This window comes from Lemur catta, chromosome 1, assembly GCF_020740605.2.
Source record: "Lemur catta isolate mLemCat1 chromosome 1, mLemCat1.pri, whole genome shotgun sequence".
Taxonomy (NCBI): domain Eukaryota; kingdom Metazoa; phylum Chordata; class Mammalia; order Primates; family Lemuridae; genus Lemur; species Lemur catta.
In genome coordinates, this window is record NC_059128.1 from 201,999,094 (window position 1) to 202,019,801 (window position 20,708).

The 20,708-nt window shown below is 33.9% G+C and overlaps 1 protein-coding gene across 5 annotated transcripts in view; it reads left to right on the top strand.

Annotated features, from left to right (window-relative positions):
- The window catches only part of NAALADL2 (N-acetylated alpha-linked acidic dipeptidase like 2), an 887,154-nt gene that overhangs the window by 659,266 nt on the left and 207,180 nt on the right, over nt 1–20,708 (top strand). For 4 of the 5 annotated variants that reach the window (XM_045539692.1, XM_045539696.1, XM_045539697.1 and 1 more), the window contains exon 10: nt 5,895–6,041. The exons of the other annotated variant lie outside the window; for it this stretch is intronic. In XM_045539692.1, coding sequence (XP_045395648.1) covers nt 5,895–6,041 — 147 coding nt within the window. The remainder of the gene's footprint in view (nt 1–5,894; nt 6,042–20,708) is intronic. 5 annotated transcript variants of the gene reach the window in all.

Below are 20,708 nucleotides of genomic sequence, written 5' to 3' on the forward strand. Positions count from 1 at the left end.
TTAAAACACACAAATTTGCATTTTCATAATATATAGGCTTTTTAAAGTTAGCCCATTAAACAGCGAAAGTCAGCAAAGTGTCTCAAAACTGCCATCTTTTCAGATTAGCAATGAGTTTACTATATTGGTATTGGCAACAGCTAAAATGTGATATGAAAACATCTAATTTCATTTGGTTACAAAGTTACAGGTACTGCTAATACTACAGGGTCTGTGGCCTACTTCATAATTGAATGAAATGTTAAATTTTAGTTAGAAGTGAATGAAAATAAAAATACAATTTTTTTCCTCACCAAGTTTGCACATCTCCTGAATTCTTTCTGTGGATCATAGCATAAGAATACTTGAGATTTAGGATTTGTAGGTTCTTTTCAGTTTCAAATGTAAATGATTTCTTTATGATTCCTCACTTGTTTACATATTCACATTGCTCAGGAGCATGTATATAAACTAAACTAAACTAAACAAAACTAAAAGTCTTATAACAAAATTTTGTGAAATTACCTCCAGCTAATCAAGGAAAACCATAGCTCTCCTCACTACCGTTAGTTAGGAGTTAAAGTTTAATTTTTCACTAGTTCTGATGAAAATTTCTTAAACAAAAAGTGACCTACCATCTAAGAGTGCCTGTGTTACTCAGGGTTCTCCAAAGAAGCAGAATCAACAAGGTAAAAATTGCTATAGAGTAAATGTTTATGTCTCCCCCAAAATTCATATGCTGAAGACTAAACCCCCAATGTGATGATATTTGGAGGTGGGGTCTTTAGGAAGGAATTAGGTCATGGGGATGGAGCCCTAGTGAATGGGATTAATTCCCTTATAAAAGGAGGGGTCGATGGAAGACCTCTCTCTCTTTTTCTCTCTCTCTCCCACCCTCTCTGCTCTTCACCATGTGAAGATAGAAGGAGAAAACTGCCATTTGCAAACCAGGAAGAGGGCCCTCACTAAAACCTACTGTGATGGCACTGTGATGAACTTCCCAGCCTCCAGAGCCATTAGAAATAAGTTTTTGTTCTTTAAGCCTCTAGTCTATGGCCTTCTGTTATAGCGGCCCAGACTGGCTAAGATATATCTTTACATATATTTTTATATGTAAATATATAATTGTAATATACATGTAAAGAAATTTATTTTAAGAATTTGGATCACGTGTTTATGGAGGCTGACAAGTCCCAAGATCTGCAGTCGGCTAGATGGAGAACCAGGAGTGACAACAGTGTCGTGCTAGTCTGAGTCTAAAGGTCGTAGCACCTGGAAAGCTGATGATATAAGTTCCAGTCCAAAAGCCAGCAGGCTCAAGCCTAAGCAAATGTATCAGTTCATGTCCAAATAAAGGAAAAGACCAATATTCCAGCTCAAAGAAGTCAGGCAGGAGAAATACCCCCACCACCCCTATTGTGGGAGGGTCAGACTTTTGCTCTATCTAGGCCTTCAACTGATTGGATGAGGGCCACCTACATTAGGGAGGGCAATCTGCTTTACTCAGTCTACCAATTCACATGTTAATTTCATTTAAAAACACCCTCACAGATACACCCAGAATAAAATTTGACAAAATACCTGGGCACCACATAGCCTAGCTAAGATGTCACATAAAATTAACCATCACAATGCCTATAGTGAGAAATAATTTTTTAATATCATAGGCATCATCCCAATTGGAACCTTACTATAGTGAAAAAAACAGGAAAACTAGTGAGATTAACTGTTTCTACATAATTGAAGTTACAAGAATAATATTGAAATAAAAAGAAACTGATTTAATTTTAGTACAACACATAGAATACAGTATTTTTATTTGCTGTTTGAATAAGTAATCAACTTAAATTTCCTATGCATGTAGACTGAATGCTTATGTACGCAGGGGAAAGCAGAGTGTGAAGAAATAAAACGTTTGAATTATTAAACAGATTTTTAAATACTTTTAGAAACTTGTCAATAGGTCTTGACATCGCTATTTAACTAATGCAAATATTGATTGAATTTCTTTATATTTCACTTATATAATCATTTATTATGACGTTTTGCCTTTCATCTTAAAAATATGCTCGCAAAGAGCATAGAAAATCAGGATTGAGATGGTGATTTCATTTCTGGTTTCAACAGACCAGTGCTGGGAAATTAAACAAGTGATATAACTATGGTCTTTGCCTGAACTTGCTCATTTTATGAGCTGGAATAAAAATACTTGTTATCAAACATTAAATATGAAGCCTTTTTAACTCCTTGGATGAAATTCTTAATATGAATTTACTCAGCCTTGTAAATAAATTAAAAAAATTAATTGACCTGCACAAATTTGTTACCAACCTTCCCACTCCCAGGATACTTAACTTCTAGTAAAATGAAGAAAATTAACATTTCTTGCTACTTGTCTCTCAGATATTAATTCTTATGGGGGTTGAGTAGATCAGTGTCTATTACCTGATATAGATCTATTATAATCCACTGAAGTGCTGTGTGGAAAAACAATTCACATTAGGATTGAGTATAGATTTAGGATCATGTCAGGGCTGTGAATTTGGTCTTAAATCCATTACTTTAAAGGAATGAATAATGAAGATTTAGAGAATAGTGTTTCTGTGCCATGAATATTCTCCTCTTAAGGGAAATTCCTGGATAAAATAACTTGAGGAGAAAAAAATGCTCCAATCTGCAAATTGGGTTCTTTTTCATCTGATATTTTTACTCTGAAGCTAGTTAAAAACCAAAGCACAAAAAGACAAAATGAACACAGGCTTGAGGGTAATGTGCTTCCTCTCCTCATCACTGGTTAAATCACTGAGAGTAGGAAAGAGAGAGTGAGGTAGAGAGAGAAAGAGAAGGGTGGAGAGAGAATGGAGATTAGCAAAATGAATCTTCTGCAAGACCACCAGGGAAACTCTGGGTTCGATAGTTGAGCAACAGGCCCCAGAAGAACTCTTCAGGGAACTGTTCCCTGAAGCTCCCGACCTTGGATTGACGTTCTTGAAACTTTTATCCTCCATTTGTGCTTGACTCTGACATGAAGCTCAATAGTTAAGTGCTCCCAGCTATCTGTGGGGCCACTCAACCCTCTTCTGCGTTCTATCCCCTCTTCATAAATAGTCCATATTTAGCACCAGAGATGTAGTTACTAGATCTTAACCTTCAAAACATAATTTTAAAATATTTCCAGACAATGCTCACTCTGTTGCCATTTTAGTTGGTTTACGAAAGGAGTTTATATATGTTAAAGGCAGCAATACAAACCTTTAGGGAAAAGATGGACTGTTCAATAAATCGGTGAGGCAGAGCAAACTAGAGTAGGGAAAATAATGCAGAAGTATTTTGGGGAAATGTAACCCTGAAAACTGCAATATTGCTCTTTTGATTTGCCTGAAAAATACAAAACATGTAAACAATGATGTACCAGGAAGGAACCATGGAAATGGAATGCAATGAAAATATTAAAGCTGTGTAATGAGAACAGCCATGGCAAGAACAGAGAGACTAGAAGAAAATTGGTATTGACTTCAAAAAGAATGTACTATACCAATAAAATGCTGAAGCTAAGCCAGAACTATGCTCTGTGTAACTGTTAGAAGAAAGATTGCAAGTAGCTGGGTGTGGTTGCTCATACTTGTAGTCCCAGCTACTCGAGAAGCTGAGGTGGAGGATCACTTGAGCCCAGGCTGGGCAACATAGCGAGATCCCATCTCTAATAAATAAATAAAAAAGATTGCAAGGATTGATTGGAGTGGGGTCATTTGTGTCATCTTAGGAACTTGTTTATATGAAAAGTTAACACCTTTTGTCAGAGGGCAGCTATTATATAACTGAATGATTATATAACTGACGATAACTGAATGAAAATATCAAATATGAAACTTAAGTACATTTATCTAAAAATATAATTCTTTAACATGCTCATATTGTGGAATATAGAATTATTAATTTTTGATCTATGCCATTTTTCTGTTGAGAAAAAACAATTTCTGTCTAAGGAGCATGACTGAGAGTTGGGGTGGATATTGAGAGTTATATATGCAAAACGAAATTAAAGCCAAGCCTATAATTTCACTGGGGTTGAGTAGGATGCATATGCTGTCTTGAAAAGACACAGATGTTACTTTAGTAAAGAGATAACAGACCACTTAAAAAGTGATTTTTAATTTTATTTGCTAGGCATCTGGGAAAAGTGAAAACCAGATCCTACCAAATCCTCATTAATGACCTAAAATAATGCAACAATATAGGTTTCAAAATTCAAATGCCTCTGGCACCATTCAGTGAAATCGAATGCATGGAGCAGGCTGGGTGTGAGACTCTAGTGATTGTATTTTAGTGAATGGCTGCCTGCCCTAAACATTCAAATTCAACTAGAAAAACAAACACGGAATAAAAAACCTATACTGGCTAAATAATTACCTTCAGAGGTGCCAGTTTTGGGGATCTCTCAAAAATACTTTCTGATTTTTAACATAATATAGTTTCTTTGTTTATTATTACCTAGTTAAGAGTAGTTCTTCTTTGGGAATATTCAAGACCCTCCCTACACTGTCTCAAGCTGACAAAACATGGAGTCTTAAGCCCCGAGAATGTATTAGGGAATGAAAAAAGGTTTACCTCCCTTTTCAGACAATTAGGCTTTAAGAAACAGCAAATTAATGAGGGTCACCATAAAAAGCTTTAGGTTGCTACGGATTAGACTGTATAGTAAAACATTCTTTTTCTTTCTGTTTTCAAAGTGCTTAATCACCCAAGATAGTTAGTAAATAACATTAAGCTGAAACCCTGCTTTGTTTGTAAACACTCATACTGGCTTTCTATATTAATTGATTTTTAACTTTGTTGCAAAGATCTTTCCATTAGGTCCTCAAGGAAAATTGGATAGATATTGAAACATTATATGTTTGAATAATCTAGCACTGTGGTTGAAAAAAGTTGGAATAATTTATTTTCTCAATATTAAGATACATACTCTCAAGTCTTTTGATAGGTTACATTTAAAAGTATTTTTGAAATTATATCATGCCAAAAAGCATGACAGGTTGATAAGTCAATGTCTTGATTCAACAGCAAACATGTATTGAGCTTTGTGCATGATATTAGATGTGATGTTCTTATGCTCACTGTCTCACTTTCCTCATAGCTGCCCAGGAGATTGGTATTCTTCCATGTTTCAAAGTTAAGGCAACTGCATCTCAGAAGGATTCTAGACTTTGGGAAGATTTATTAAAGAAGACATTTTAAATCAATATTAATTATAAAAATCTTTAGTTTGCTTGTTTTTAATTGTTTCAGTTTTATTTTATTTTTTATAAAGCTACTATCATTTATTTTGCCTGCTAGACAACTGTTAGTTTAGGAAATTGTAGTCTATTATCTTGTATTTCCCTAGAGGTTGTACTTAGCTGTGTGGTTCTCCATGGCCCACTGTAGTAGTTGGCATATACTCATAAGGTATCTGGGAATATGCTTTTAAGAAGAAATGGAAAGAAATCCTTCTCTAGCTTTTGATAGACATTTTAAGAAGAATGGAATTGTATCCTACCAAGTCACCCTTCAAATTTATGAGAAAACTAAAAAAAAACCAATAAAAACCTTAAACCCTTTTAGAGACTTACCAATTGTCAAATTAATGAGTCATTAGAGTTCAAAATAAATCTATGATAAAAATACTTCTGAAACAACAACAAAAAGCAAAGCTTGATTCTGGTTAGTGCTAGTCACACTTCAGTGAGCATCGGAATCAAAGGCTTTGCCCCCATATGTCCCCATCAGGGAGGGTAGGGTGGAGCCTAAGTGTTTGCATTTTGAACAAGCTCCTAGATGACTTTGATGCTGCTGATCTCTAGAGCACATTTTGAGTAGCACTGATTCAGGCATGACCCGAGAAGCATAGTGTTAACAATTTAAATTATGTTTTTCAGAAAAATAATTTCAACTGTACCAGAAGAGCTCAGTGCCCCGAAACCAATGTCAGTTCTGTACAGATACAAGGTGATGCTGATTATTTCATCAACCATCTTGGAGTTCCCACCGTGCAGTTTGCTTATGAGGACATCAAGGCATTAGAGGTGATTGTTCCTTAAAATGCAAAACACACACATAATATAGCAAACGTGTAGAATTTGATTCTATCCTGGCTATTCGTCTTTCATATCAAATAGGTCACTATAGAAAGCGGCTTCATTTAGAGAGTTATTCCTGTTGTTCAGAGGCTTTTGTAATAGTATTTGAAAACATCAGCTCTTTTCAATAGTGTTGAATTCAATTTAAAAAGATTTATACTGTCACTCACATTTTCACAGTGTGCGTCGCAACAAGAAATTTGCAGTGGTTGGATTAACATCAAAACATAATTGTAATCGTCAGTGTTCACAGAAACAGTTGACATGTGCAATAGATTCTCCTTTCCTTGCCCAAAGGAAAATGCATTTCACGTTCTGTATGTTAATGTGAGTCTGTGGATTAGCTACCCAAAGTTTGTCAATAGTTTGCCTGGCTAAAAAAAAAGATACTACTTTTTGTGAAGATAGAAGCCTTTTTCCGAAAGAATATCATGAAGGCATGATTCACCTTCATTAAGTCTGTGTTCATCATCTGTTGACTTCAATCCTTTTAATCTTTCTCAGAATTATGTCACAGGAAACTGTCTATACATCTAAACCTGCTGGAATATATTACCTTCTATAATAAATTATTCATGCATTATTTGGAGCTATTTGAAAGGCTCTGGATTGGACTGCTTGAGGTAATTGTTGCATCAACAAAATAAAACCTGGAAAATAGAGTAAAACCTGCTTAGCTCTTCAAATGTAGATATCCTTGAATAGGAGTGTTCATTAATAAATTATATTTGCATAGGCTCATCACTTCAGGTATGTGATATCTTAAATTTTAATAGCGTTTAGTAATATTTTAGTAATGTTTCTGTGTAGTACTCATAAGATATTATGACTTTTATTCAACTTTTATATAATGCATCTTGATTGAGTTTTAAACCAAGAATTTAGAGAGGCAGAATAGCCTAACCTTGGGAATGGGACTAAAGTCTTGACTCTGACCCTTACTAGACAAACTATTTAACATCTTTCAGAATTATTTTACAAATGAGGTACTTTGGTATACTTATGGAATCCATAGAGCTATGGTGAGGATTAAATGAGACTATGTAAAAGGTTTGTCTAACATTAGGCATACAAGGTGGACCTCCCCCCAACTGTAGTTGTTGTCAGATTTGGCAGTCTGAAATGTTGGTTCTTTGTGCGCTCAAGGCTGAAGAGTGACCAGACATACTAAAGAAAGGTAAGCATGAAAATGAGGTTTATTGAGGAGAGAAAGATAGGATTATGGAGCAAGAGCAAGATATGAGTTTACAAAGTGAGATTCATATGCCACAGATGACCACTGGACCCATTGTCATAGCAAAAGACAGAAAAAAAAAAAAAAGGCTTGGTTATGGTCTTACGGTCTGAGTCTTGTTTTATGGTGTCCAGATAGGTTCCTCCCCGTGGTTCAGACATCACTATGGAACCACTTTGATTGGACAGTTGGGAGTTACATAAATGAGTCTTAACTACACACGTGGATCTCCCATGAGCCTCTCTGAAAGTCCATTTGTGGGGGTGAACCGCAATGGCTCACACTTTCATCCCTAGAAGACCTGAAATCCCTCCCTATCTACCTAACACTGTCATCATAATTAGCATTGTCTGATTGTAGGTCCAACATAGTAGTGGGAGAATCTCTCAACCTTTTAGAAAAGAATACATTGGGGGGGGGGAGGAGTTCGGTAATTGTTGAGGAAAATGATCTTTTTGGGCTGAAGAGGTGGAATTTGATGAGGAGCAGCTAGAGAATATGAAGAGTCAATAGGGAGAAGCTTTGGAGACAGGACCCAGTGAAGTTCTAAGAAGGTACTGCTGTCGCTGGAAAATTCCCAAGGCTAAATCTATCTAATAGAAATGGCTTCGTCTGAAGGATCAGTTTTTCAAGTTATATCTAGAATATCTAACTCCTCTCACCAAAATCATTTTCTATTATATCTGTCTCCAAAAAAGTAATTAAAAGAGTATCCCCTATGCTTTATAATAAATGACTTTGTTTATATTGCTTTAGTGGGAGAATTTTTAAAAATAGATTTGTCCCTTACAAAGTATGAATGCTTGTGATGAGATAATTTTGTGTGAACTCTCTAAGGAACAGATATTAACCTTTGCTTTCTGGGTTAACCTATAATAAATGCTTGTATACGGCTATTAAGAAGACTTGTAAATATTGAAAGAGGCTTTATCTATGATGCAAAAAGTATTTATCCTATGTCAGTTAGTAAAGTACATAAGGAAATTAGAGCTTTATCATAAAATAGCAATTAGATTTGAAAATATAATTTTTATATATAATTTTTAGGAAAATAGCTTGGTGGATCAGGAATCAGGAGGCCTGAGTTTTTAAATTCATGCATATTATTAATAGTGGTCAAGTTACATTAGTTTCTGGGCCTCTGTTTCCTTATTCGTATCTAATTAAAAGCAAAATAAAACAAAAAATAATACCTGCTACTTACTGAGTACTTACTATGTTAAGTCTTTTATACTTTTTATCTCGTTTAATACTTACAACATCTCTATGAGTTAGCTTTTATTTTTAACTCCTTTTATGCTGAGAATGAAATAGAATTTAAAGTCAAGTAGGTTATCCAAGCTTAGAAAGATAACAAATGGCCAAGACAGAAGTTGGCCTCACATCTGTTTGACAGTAAGCCCATGTTTTCAACCATTACACTAAAGATTGCAAATTGGAAGCCCAGGGGCAAGAGCCAGTCTACCAACATATATTGTGTGTTCTGTACATTATTGAAAAATTGAATTTCTGGAAACACTGGGTTCTCTTTCTCCATGGAAACAAACAGCTAAATGGGCATTGCTCACCAACTTGCTATGTTCTTTATCAGAATCTGCCGTGTTGTTTGTCCAAAAGTGCAGTTAAGAATATTTTCTTCAACACCTGTTCTATCAAAAATTGGAAAATTAATGATCAACCTAAAGGGCCACATGTTTCACTGGACTGTGTCACTTATAATGCCTGCCTGATCCCTGTAGAAACTGAGCTCATTATCTCTGCATTCATTTTGAGTAAAAGAGGTAAATAATTTTATAGTTGCTTCCATTTTAAAAATTGTGTTTTCTAAATGAGCTACTTTTATGATTAGATTATATTCATGTTTTTGAAGAAATTATCTATTTTAAATTACTTGGGTAATTATAATGCAAATGTTAGAATTAGTCGATATTTTTTTCTTATCCAAGAAGATTGATTATGGATCTGTTATGTTCACTTTCAACAATTGAATCATGATAAAAGGGAAAAATTGAACTCTAGAAAAATAAACTAGTGCCATAGAAACCACATTTTATGGACACTTGGGACATTATTAGTTCTTTTTTTTAATGAAACATGACATTTCATAATATCTATGCTCAATATTTCCAGCTATTCACATTCCCACCAGTGACTTTTTCCTGTAATTTCTCTGGACACAAAAATACTGCATAAAATTGCTTAAGGGACCTTTCATCTTCAGCTTTGCTTGGCAATTATGCTCTAAATTTCCCATAATTAAATTTTACAAATGCAAAGCAATCTATGGATTTGCCAGATGTTAGAATGATTCCTTCTCATAAAATATTGCCCTGTTAATTGAAACATTTCTAGTTGTAAGCTTCATTTAAATAAGGTTTTAAATTTGTAAACACTGTTGCACCTGTTAGGAGAAGCATTCTGCACAGACTAAGTACAATGCAAAGATTACTGAAAAGGAAATGAAAAGACACGCTTTCTGATTAAGAGTGCAATATTTATGGCAGACTGGTGGTCCAATGCACATTTCTTCTGTCACTTAACAGCTGTTTCACATTTTTGTTCCAGATCAGTGTATCTATTCTCAGTAGGGCATGTCAGAGGGTCTGCCTTCTTAGTATATCAAAAGATCAATCCATGCCCTAGCAAGCTTTATACCACAAATTGAAGCTGGGGTTCTTCTCTCTGTTTAACCTTATATTTTTTGCTCTCCTGCTTGAAACATTCTGTTTTAAACCCAATTTACCTCTATAATGGAGCATTTAACATTTAAATAATAATGAGATAAAAGGGTATTATAGCTTTTGTATAGCAAGAGTCATGGCATAATTGTTTCAATATCATTTAATAACCCAGAGACAGAAAGCCAAGTAGCATAGGTATTTTGAAACTCTTATTCATTCTTTTAAATCTAGGTAAGTTTGATACAAATTCTGAATCTTAAACTGCTATACAGAAGCACTTATATATGTGCGTGTGTGTGTGTGTGTGTGTGTGTGTGTGTGTGTATGTGTGTGTGTGTATGCATATATATATAAACCTCAACATTGAGGTAATTCTGTGGGATAACAATAATTCATTTGTGCAGATATAGTACAGATAAAGTACTATAATACACATATCCACATTTTGGAGCAAAGTAACTTATAACTTACATGTTAAATCTTCATGTTTTATTCTAAGTGGCAGAAGAATTTGTTACTTAAATTGGAGATTATTCTTTCATTACATTTTATGTTTGGAACTTAGTCACTCTCATTGTTATTTTAACATAGTAATAGTTCAAAAGTCAATTAAAATTTCTTGACTTAAGTAACCAAAATTGTTACATTTAACTATGTACAAGTTCTACCAATGTTTTGCGGTGTCCGATAGAATCTCTTTCATACTGATAGCTATAAAACTTATATAAAGTCACTTAAAAATGAGAAAAGTCACTTTTCTACCTCAAAACGTGACAGTTGGAAATGGGATGGAAAGGGGTTTGTTGGCATTGTCTCTAGCTTATTCCCTTTCTTTGTAACGTATTTTAGAAAAAGTTCTTACAATATGGTATCAAAATATATAGTATCATTCTTTTCAGATCAGACTTGCTTCATTTAGGGCAGGAGTTTGCAAATATTTTGGTCTAAAAATCCATTTACCCTCAAAAAGTTGCAAAGGTTCCCCAAAAAGAGATTTTGTTCACATGGGTAATATACACAAATATTTACGATACTGAAAACTAAGAGTGAGAAAAAGTATATTTATTAATCCATTTAAAATATTAATAATAATCAAATTATTGCTAAATTATTATAATTACTTATCAATAATAATTAAATTAAATATAATGCAAAGTAATGACTTATTTTTATGAAAAATAATTTTATTTCCCTAGACACAAAGATAAATGAGAAGAGTGGCATTGTTTTACATTTTTGAAAATCTCTTTAATATAACTTAATATGAGACAGCTGCATTTTCTTATCTATTTCTACATTTAATTTTTGTAATATGTTTTTTGGTGGAAATGTATGAAGAAAATCTGATCTAATATTCTTTTCATATCACAGACATTTTTCTTTGATACTACACTGAAACTTGACAAATGTCAGTTTCCTAAAGATTAGTTTCACTGTGGAATCTGAATTCATATTAATTAACTTTTTGTCCCCTGTACATTTCTGAATGTAAAATGAAAAAGGCCTATAATGTCACTAGTATTATGAAAATAGTTTTGATCTTGGGGATCCTTGAAGATCTCTGGAACACACTTAAAGAAATGCTTATTTGGGGAAATGACCTTGGTTAAACTAGTCTACTTCCTTTTTTGTAATGTCTGACAAGATGTTCAACTTTGCTTCTTACTCAAGAATTTGAGCTGTGACTGTATATAAACTTGTGTGTGTCTTTTCCAGTCATCTTTGGGTATTGCCATCCCATTCATCTGACAAACAGCATGAAGCAGATAATATAATACTCTCATAAACTGTGGTTCTACAAAGATTTCTGTTTCTTAGTGGCATTCCTTTGGAAGAGAAAGTTAAACCCCAATCAACAAATCAACAGTTACAGAGCAGATTTGAAAACCTTGATTGTACAGTGTATAAAAGGCCTGTCACAGAGGGAGTACTATTATAGTTACTATATGCTTCCAAGAACCTGAGGAGTAAACATAAGAAATGGAAATATGAGACAGACAGATTTTGGGGGGGGGAGAATGGAAATACTACTGAGACTCAAATGGATCATTCAAAAGATCATACTTCAAACTGCGCAATATTTTGAAATGGCTGCAAGGAGGACAGATTTCCCAAGCAGTTGTCCTTGCTCAGAATTCTAAATAAGGATATTTATTCTAAATGACTATCATAATTGGATCAAAATGTACAACACATCCACTGTATTTTAACTTTAATGTTATTTTCAGGGATTATCTTGTGATCATCTCTGTTTTGAGGGAACAAGTTTTATAGTGAAGATTTTGATAGTTTCAATAACAATACTTGCAGATGGATTTAATGATAGACCATGTTATAAATTTGGCAACTTTCAAGTTAAGAATATAGGGCAACTCCAATGGGATTTATTTAGATATTTTTTATTTCAAACTTATTCATTTATTTAGCCAGCAGTTATTAAGCACTTTCTGTGATCCAGGCACTATGTTAGAAATACAAAGATGAATAAAACATGCCCCCTTTCCCTCAAAGTAGTCACAGTCTAGATTCAGACTCATACAATCAATAAAATAGAGTAAATACAATAGAAGTTCTCATAGCTGACTTCCAGTTAAGCAACTTGTAGGATTAACTGACAGTTTTCCTTCTATTAAAATGTAATGACTAATGATTAAGGATCCTTGAAACTCATCATAGTAAGATCCTTTCCGACTTTTGCATACTTGTGTTCTCTTAGGTTTAATAATATGCTTTCCTGGGTCAGCTATATTCCAGATCTATCTATATGCTCCTCAGCTTACGATGATGTAACGTAGTGATAAACCCATCATAAGTTGAAAGAATTGTGTCACAAATATATTTAACACACTTAACCAACCAAACATCATAGCTTAGCCTAGCCTACCTTAAACATGCTCAGAACACTTTAGTCCAGTTTTCAATAAATTACATATTTAATATTTTATTATAAAATAGGCTTTGTGTTAGATTTTGCTCAGCATTGCAAGAGGCATATCCCTAGCCTGGGAAAAAATCAAAATTCAAAATTCAAAGTACAGTTTCTACTGAATGCTTATCCTTTTTGCACCCTCGTAAAGTCCAAAATCACAAGTCGAACCATTGTAATTCGAGAACTGTCTGTATCTGCCCTTTGCATTTGTTATTCATGATTAAGTAATTTAATTGTTAAATAAACTTGTGAATCATAAGTATGAAGAAATTACCTTTAAGAAACATATTGATAACACTCTAGGAGGTGAGCTGCTAATAAAAAATTGATGCTCAGAGAACCAGGTAACTAAAAGATTGGGAGTAATTTAAAATAATCTATATGCATTCTGCAATCACTTTACTTCACAAGTATCTTTAAAAGTTCCACTTTAAATAAAAAGAAACTTGAAATACAGATAATATATAGAGCAAGAAAGAAATAGAATTTTATTCAACAGGCTAATGTTCAGAGAAAAGGCCTTGGGTTTCTATCAAAATATTGGCCAATAAATATGCACTCACCAGTTTTTAATTAAAATGTAGTATTTACATATGCTAGATTTCCTTTTCTTTAACTTATTTATCTAAACTAGCTTCTAATTCATTAACCTATTAACCAATGGAACAAATCATATTGGCTAAGAAGGCTTCTAATGTAGAGTGAAGTGATAGAGACAGGGCAGTATCAAGGAAAATTATATTTAACAAACACTCATAACATTTTTGCCAGGCATTCCTACATTAAAGATGAGAAAACTGAGGCACAAAGTGATTAAGAAACTTGGCCAAGGTCACACATCAATTAAATGGTAGAATTAAGATTCAAACCCAGCATTTCATTATCATATTTCTGGGCTCTTTTCTCTACTTCTATGCTATTTCTTAAGGTTTTCTAGATAAAATGAAGTACAGCAAATATGTCTCTTGATAATGGGAATATGTTCTGAGAAATATGTTTTTAGGTGATTTCATCATTTATATATAATGAGAAACACTTATGGTAATTTATATATTTCTTTTACAGAGTCTCTAATTAGATTCTAAGCTTCCCAAAGTTTACATTTCCAGCAAATATAAGTGAATAGATTCAAAGCATTATAGGAAAAATATGATAAAATCAAACTACTCTAAATATGAGTATTTAGTTTCCTAAGTTTTAAAAATAAAGATATGGTGATGATTTTACTTATTTTTTCTTTCCATGGTAATTGTCCATATAGTGTGATAGCTGGTAGGTTTAATATGTTGCATTTATCCCATCACTTCTCTCCTAATTTTGTTTCCGAGAAGATGAGGAGATGGACAAGTTAATTTCTTCTAATTTTGATGATATTTGAGTATAATATTTTTAGGTCTAAAAACATTCTGGGAACTAATTTAGATGAGTTTTAAAAATGTATAATTAAAATGTTTAGAACAGTTTTTGTACTGACATGCTCTAACAATAAACTCCAGAAGGAAGTGGCATATTTGGAGCTCCAACAGCTGTGGATGATGACTACGGCCATAAATGAATTTCCTTGTCCACTCCCTAATCTCCACAACTTTTCCATCTTATTTTCTTTGTATTTGGAATTGCAGGTCTTCTATGTCTATTTCACAGCTTACATATACAGAACCTTATCTTGTTTTTTAATAAGCAAATGTTTCTGTATAAAACAATGACAGATACAACAGTGGCCTTGAAGTCTCATAAATGTTAAAAAATTAAAAACAGACTGAAGCCAAGGCCACTTGGTTTATAAAGATCGATATTGCTTCCCCTTGAAAGTTCTGCTTTTATGTTAGTCTCAAGAAGGTCACAGTTGTCTTCAGTCTCCTTTCTTGAGGCTTTTGTCCCTGTGTTTTTAAATGAATGGAGATAATTCTGCTGAAAGAGAACAAAGTATTTATCAGTGTTTTGATTTTTACACTCTCTTGTCAATAGCCTTAGCCTTGAAAGTATTCTTATGCAATTTTCTCTTATTGGTAGAGAACATTTTAAGTCTAAGTAGTGTAGTGTTTATGTAGTACTGAGAAGTGGCAAAAGCAGGAAAAAATAAACTGCACCTTTATATACAAAGTCATTTTTAGTTCTTCTTTAAATCAGCATTTCGTCGCTTTACTTTTATTCACTGATAATTCTTATCAGAGCATTAGAAATTTTACATATACTGCATGCTTACAGATAATTTCTAGTTTATGACTCAGGTATATATATAGAGAGAGAGAGAGGGAAAGAGAGTGCTTACATTAAAAAGAAATTTTATATGAATAATGCTGGGACCTATGCTTAGAAACAATAAAATTGGATTAGGACATTGCTTGTGGAAAAGCAGTGAGGTTAAATTTAGGGTGCTTTGTCTCTCTGTAGCAGACCTATTGCCCAGGTTAGGAATGCAAGTCCCACTGGGTATCATTGGTTTAAAGATTCCCACTAGTTCATGGGTGATTTTGGACAATCCAATTAGTCAAAGTGAAATATGAGGCTTCTTTGGTGAGAGGATGGTCCTGAGAGTAGTGAGTCCACAGATGTCCCTGGTCCTGACTCCCTCTGATGGACTGATTGGAAAAGAAAAAAAAAAACACTCATTGATGCATTCGCTTTTAGAGTAACATTGATCATTGAACCCAGGTAGTTTAAACGATTACTCTATAGTCAAATGATATAGAAGCTTAGAGAGATTCATTAAATTGACTGAAGGTTTTAGAAAGAGTTAACTGCAGACTTAGTTTTCCCTCCTGTCAGTACTTCTATCTATAGCTCCTATCTTCTAAACTCCTATTCCATATGTTTTAGTCATTCTCTTGCTTCTTTTCTCACCTTTCTTCTATTTCTTTTTTTTTAGTCTAGCTTCAACTTTTTCTACACATGTTGTTTTAACTCTTTATATCTTTTCCTTCTTAATTAGTCCCTTGTCTTCTCTATATACTTTTCCATTCCCACTTTCTTTTCCCCTAATTCTCTCTACAGTTGACCCTTGAATAACACAGGGCATAGGGGTGCTGACCCCCTATGCAGTAAAAAAAATCTATGTATAACTTTTGACTCTTCGTAACTAAAGTACTGATAGCCTACTGTTACAAAAAGTTTAGTACTTGTCCAGGCCAAATCAGTGAGAATGAAGAACAAGGACAACCAGTTTGAGGCAAAGAAGAGAAAAGTTTATTAATGTGCTGGCAAATGAGGAGGGCTGCAGACTAGTGTCTGAAAAGATGACCATCCTGCCTTGAAACAGAAAAACAGGGCTTTTTAAAGGGGGGCAGCTGGTGGTTGGGCTCAGGTCTATGTGACTGGTGACTGGTGTCATATGTCACTAATATTGTTAAACTATAATTGGTGCTTTTGGTTGACCTTATCGCTGGTGATGATGATCTTGTGACCTTTGTCCTAAAAATTCTGTTGAGCCATCTCCTGTAGTTTAAGATGCTGGAAAACAAACAGCAAAGAACATTTTTCTGCCCCTTTGATTAGTGGCCTCAGGAAGGAATGCAGGTTTTAATTCCCAAAAGGGGTGGCGGTTTTAAAGAGACAACTTGTAAAACATTCCGTTGCCCTTTTTTAGATCTTTACCTCTGTTGTACTACTGTTGACTGGGAAGGGCAGGTTGAAATTTAATGTTCTCAGATACCTGAGAATCCCATGCCAAAATGTAGCGACAGAGGAAGAACTGGCCCCTCATCCCCTTTCTGCCCACCTTGACTCTGTCTCATACCATGAAGGATTTTGTATACACGTATGTGGACACCCCACCCTGCATTTTTAAGCAGTCCATTATCCCACAAATAGCTGCACCTTACCTACTCCCTGGGGTCGCACACTGGAGGGATAATCTTCCCTGGAGATGATGGACTTGGAGAAGAGAGCTACTCTCTCACTGGAAGCAGATATGGGGCTATCTGAGCAGGGAAGTCTAAGATTCTAGAACTTAGGGTAACTAGAACTTGATCTAGAAGGGCAGTCATGGACTCTGAGTGGATATATCTGTCTGTGTTGATTCAAGATGAAAAGGCCTTGGAATTAAAAAAATGTCTAAAATCTAGAGCCTGAAGTTTAGGTATGCCAAATGACAGATAATCCTGGTACAGAAAAGGTTTGTGTTCTTGAATAAACCTGCTCAAATGCCTTAAGTTTGTTACCTAAGATTTGTCCCTAAGAAACCTAGAGATCTGAACCAATTATGGGGTTGTTGGCAATCTCAGCTGGGTGTTGGCCTAAACTGGGTTTTAAAGATGTGACTATTCGGTGATCATGACCTCGAACCTATGAGGTATTCAATGTAGCAAATCACTTCCAGAATATGATTGAAAATACATTTCAAAATATCAAGCTTAAAGGGTAAAAAAAGAAATAAGAAATTATCTTAAAATGAATAATCTTCAGTTAAGGAGACACAGTATCTGGGAGGTGTGTTTTTAAGCAAGAGTTAATTTTAGACTTTCTAAGAAAAGGAATGCATGGTCAAACCTTGATCAAGCTCTTGGCCAGCTTCAAGTGGTAAATCAGTGCCATAAACTCCATTTTAGAGATTATGGCCACATATTATTGTGAGAAGTTAGTAGAATGGTGTGTGTTCTGAGCCACAAACAGTGTGTGTATACATACCATAATATTTTGAGCAAAGAAACATGTTGGATGTTTTTTGACAAAGGATCATTAGAATTTACGTGTTTAAGTTTTAATGAGAAAAATGTAAATTCTAAAATAAAGCAGGAGAAAGAAAGTAAAAAGCATTGGTTAAAAATTTAGTCAGAATTTATTCAGGTTTCTTATATTCTATTGGTAGCCACAGTATTTTAGGTTATATCTTGCAAAAAGAACTCTGCTATGTAGCATAATATATATAAAATATTATACCAAAAAACTAAATATTGCTACTCTTTGCTTGGATCATAGGTATTGGTAATTTTACATTTTTTAAATGAATGGATGAATCAATATATAGATATAATTTATTATTAATATTTTGATCATAGCTACTATGTTCTCACAAATCTTAATCCCTTTCTTTCTTTCCTTTTTTCTTCTTTTCCTTCCTTCCTTCCTTCCTTCTTTCTTTCTTTCTTTCCTTTTCTCGTGTTTCTCTCTCTTTATTTCTTTCTATCCTCAATCAAATTTTGGTCATGTTGTATATATGTTATTCCTATTTACTTGTGTCATAATTGGTGTAACTATTCAACTGCTATTAGATATTAAGTTTGCTTACATGGTTTTGTTATAAATAATCTTTTGTTGAATATTTTCAGAGCTGATATTTGTTCCTCTTTCTAGTTCTTCTGGAACAAATTTCTAGACATAAAGTTTGGGTCAAAGTATGAATATTTTAAGCCCCTTGACATGTTAAAAAAAGACCTTTCTAAATGGTGGTACACTTAAAAGCCTTTATGGCAGAGCATTAGAGTGCTCTTTAAAGTCACCTGTGCCAACAATGTACGTTTAAAAAAGAATCTTTATCAATCTGTTGTTTCAATTGATTTTCTCATATATTAACTTAACTTTAATTTACTGACTTGTTGAAATATTTTGTAAAGGATATTCGATATACAGTGTGTATTTGGAAATGAATACATTGGCACAGATCAAGGTATTTAAATCTTTTTCCAGATTAAAAAAATAGAAATAATATGGCATAGATATTAACTCGAGGATTCACAATAAAAATTATGAATTTGTAATTAATTTAGTAATTAGTGCCAGGATGACATTCCTAAAGGAATTCATGTTCAAGTTTACCAAGGCATGAATCTTTCTGCAAATCAACATACTTAACATTTTGAAGGCTGAACTTCAAGAAGCTTTAAAGCATTTGAAGTATCGAAGGTGGAAAATAGCAAATATGTGATGACCAGGTTGGCAGGCGTCAAAGATTGGCTTATGAAAGTCCCAATATATTGTTTCAAACTACTGCAAGAATGTAGTATACAGAACTCCTTCAACAAGGTCATAGCAGTTCCTAAGAGGGTGGGAGAGAGGGGGTGATGAAAAGAATTAGAGTTAAAAGAATACATAAATCAGGGTTTAATGATTCCAAGGACATAAGTTTAAAATTATCAGTATTTGCTTTTAGTGCTGAACAAAGGCATGTATGTGTGCTTAGGGATGAAGGGGGGTGTGGGTTGTTACGAGGCCCAGGACATGATTAATGCTTCTGTCTAGTCGGCATGCCACCCCTTCAAAATAGCTTGTGCTGTTACTACACTATGATTAACCTGTAAGGCAACAGAAAAATAGACTCATACCACACTGCACTCTATCATTGCCTGATATTTTTTAGGAGGTGCCATAGGGAAAAATGATACTTTAACTTGAGTAGGTGGCTAGATGGGGTTAGTGTGTACATGGAAGATATCGATTTCTGTACCAAAATGCTATTCATGATAGCTCTATTTTATCTTTTTTATTGTTGGATTGTAACCATTTTTTCATATAGAACAAAGCATTTTTTTTCAAAATGAGGAATTAAATTTAACTTATTTTAAACAGAAGATTTAACTCTGATGCTGAAAGCGATATCAGACTCATATGCTTAGAATTTTCCTAAAAACATTTGTTAGACTATTTTATATTTGTGAAAAATATTTTAGGGAGGGAAAAAATGGAAAGGAGCAAATATGGTTTGATAACAGGAAAAGAATTTAATTTTTCTCTTCCTCAAAAATACTAATCAGCATCATTAATTAAGTTTAATTAAACACAAACTATGTGCAGAACACTATGTTATGCATTAAGAACAGATAAAACTATGATATAATACATGGTGCTCAAGGGATTTATAATCTCTTTAGAGCCTCCAAGCATGAACATAAACAAATAAATGGCAATAAAATAAAGACAAGGCTCAGTGCCAAGTGATTTCTGCAGATAGTAAGGGTATCTGAGCCATATCAAACTGAGTGATTCATTTAAAATTTTAATCATTTTTATTTTATTAGAAATATATATATTTAATATATAATAGTTTAGCATTGCCATAGATTCTTTGACACTTCATGCAACACAGATATACTCATCATAAAGTAAATCACAAGGATAATATGGAGAAAAAATAAAATCTAAGGCTGTAGTTTTCAAATAATAAATCAGGGAGATAGTAATTTTAGCGGACAGCAAGTCTTAGATGTCTACAAACCACTGTGCCTCTCTGGATATCAAAGTGACAGCACCATAAATGCCATTTTTTCATAGTAATATTCAGGATCAGGTGCTGGAATCATCCACAGATTGGCCACTGGTAGAATTCATTTACCAAGGTGTCTGTGTATGATAACATTCTTTTAATTCAGAAGCCAGAACACCAACTACCCAAGACATAGCCATAAGTCCTTCCACCCAAGTTCTAATTCTCTAAATTGTTTTAGACTGTTTTGTTCTTCACACCCCAGTTAATTCTTCTAACTCCTATTTTTGCCAGCCACTTTGCTACTGAGTTCATTTTTTTCCCCAGTCTAATAGCTATCATTTAATCTCCAGTAATTGTTACCTCATTTGGGACATTCATTATTCCCACACCCCTGGCTTTTGGCTTTTTTACATCTATAATTTGGTCATTTTTTTACCAACCACTTCATCCTATAAACTGCTTGAAGACTTACCTCCTGGAAAGCCACCTTGACCATGTCACTCCTCCTTTTATTTTCTTGGCTTAGCAACTTTGCATGATTTCCATGAACAATTCTTAATGGTACCATAAATAACATTATCTTTCCTTTCTACACAACTATTGTCTTTATTATTCTCATGACACCCAA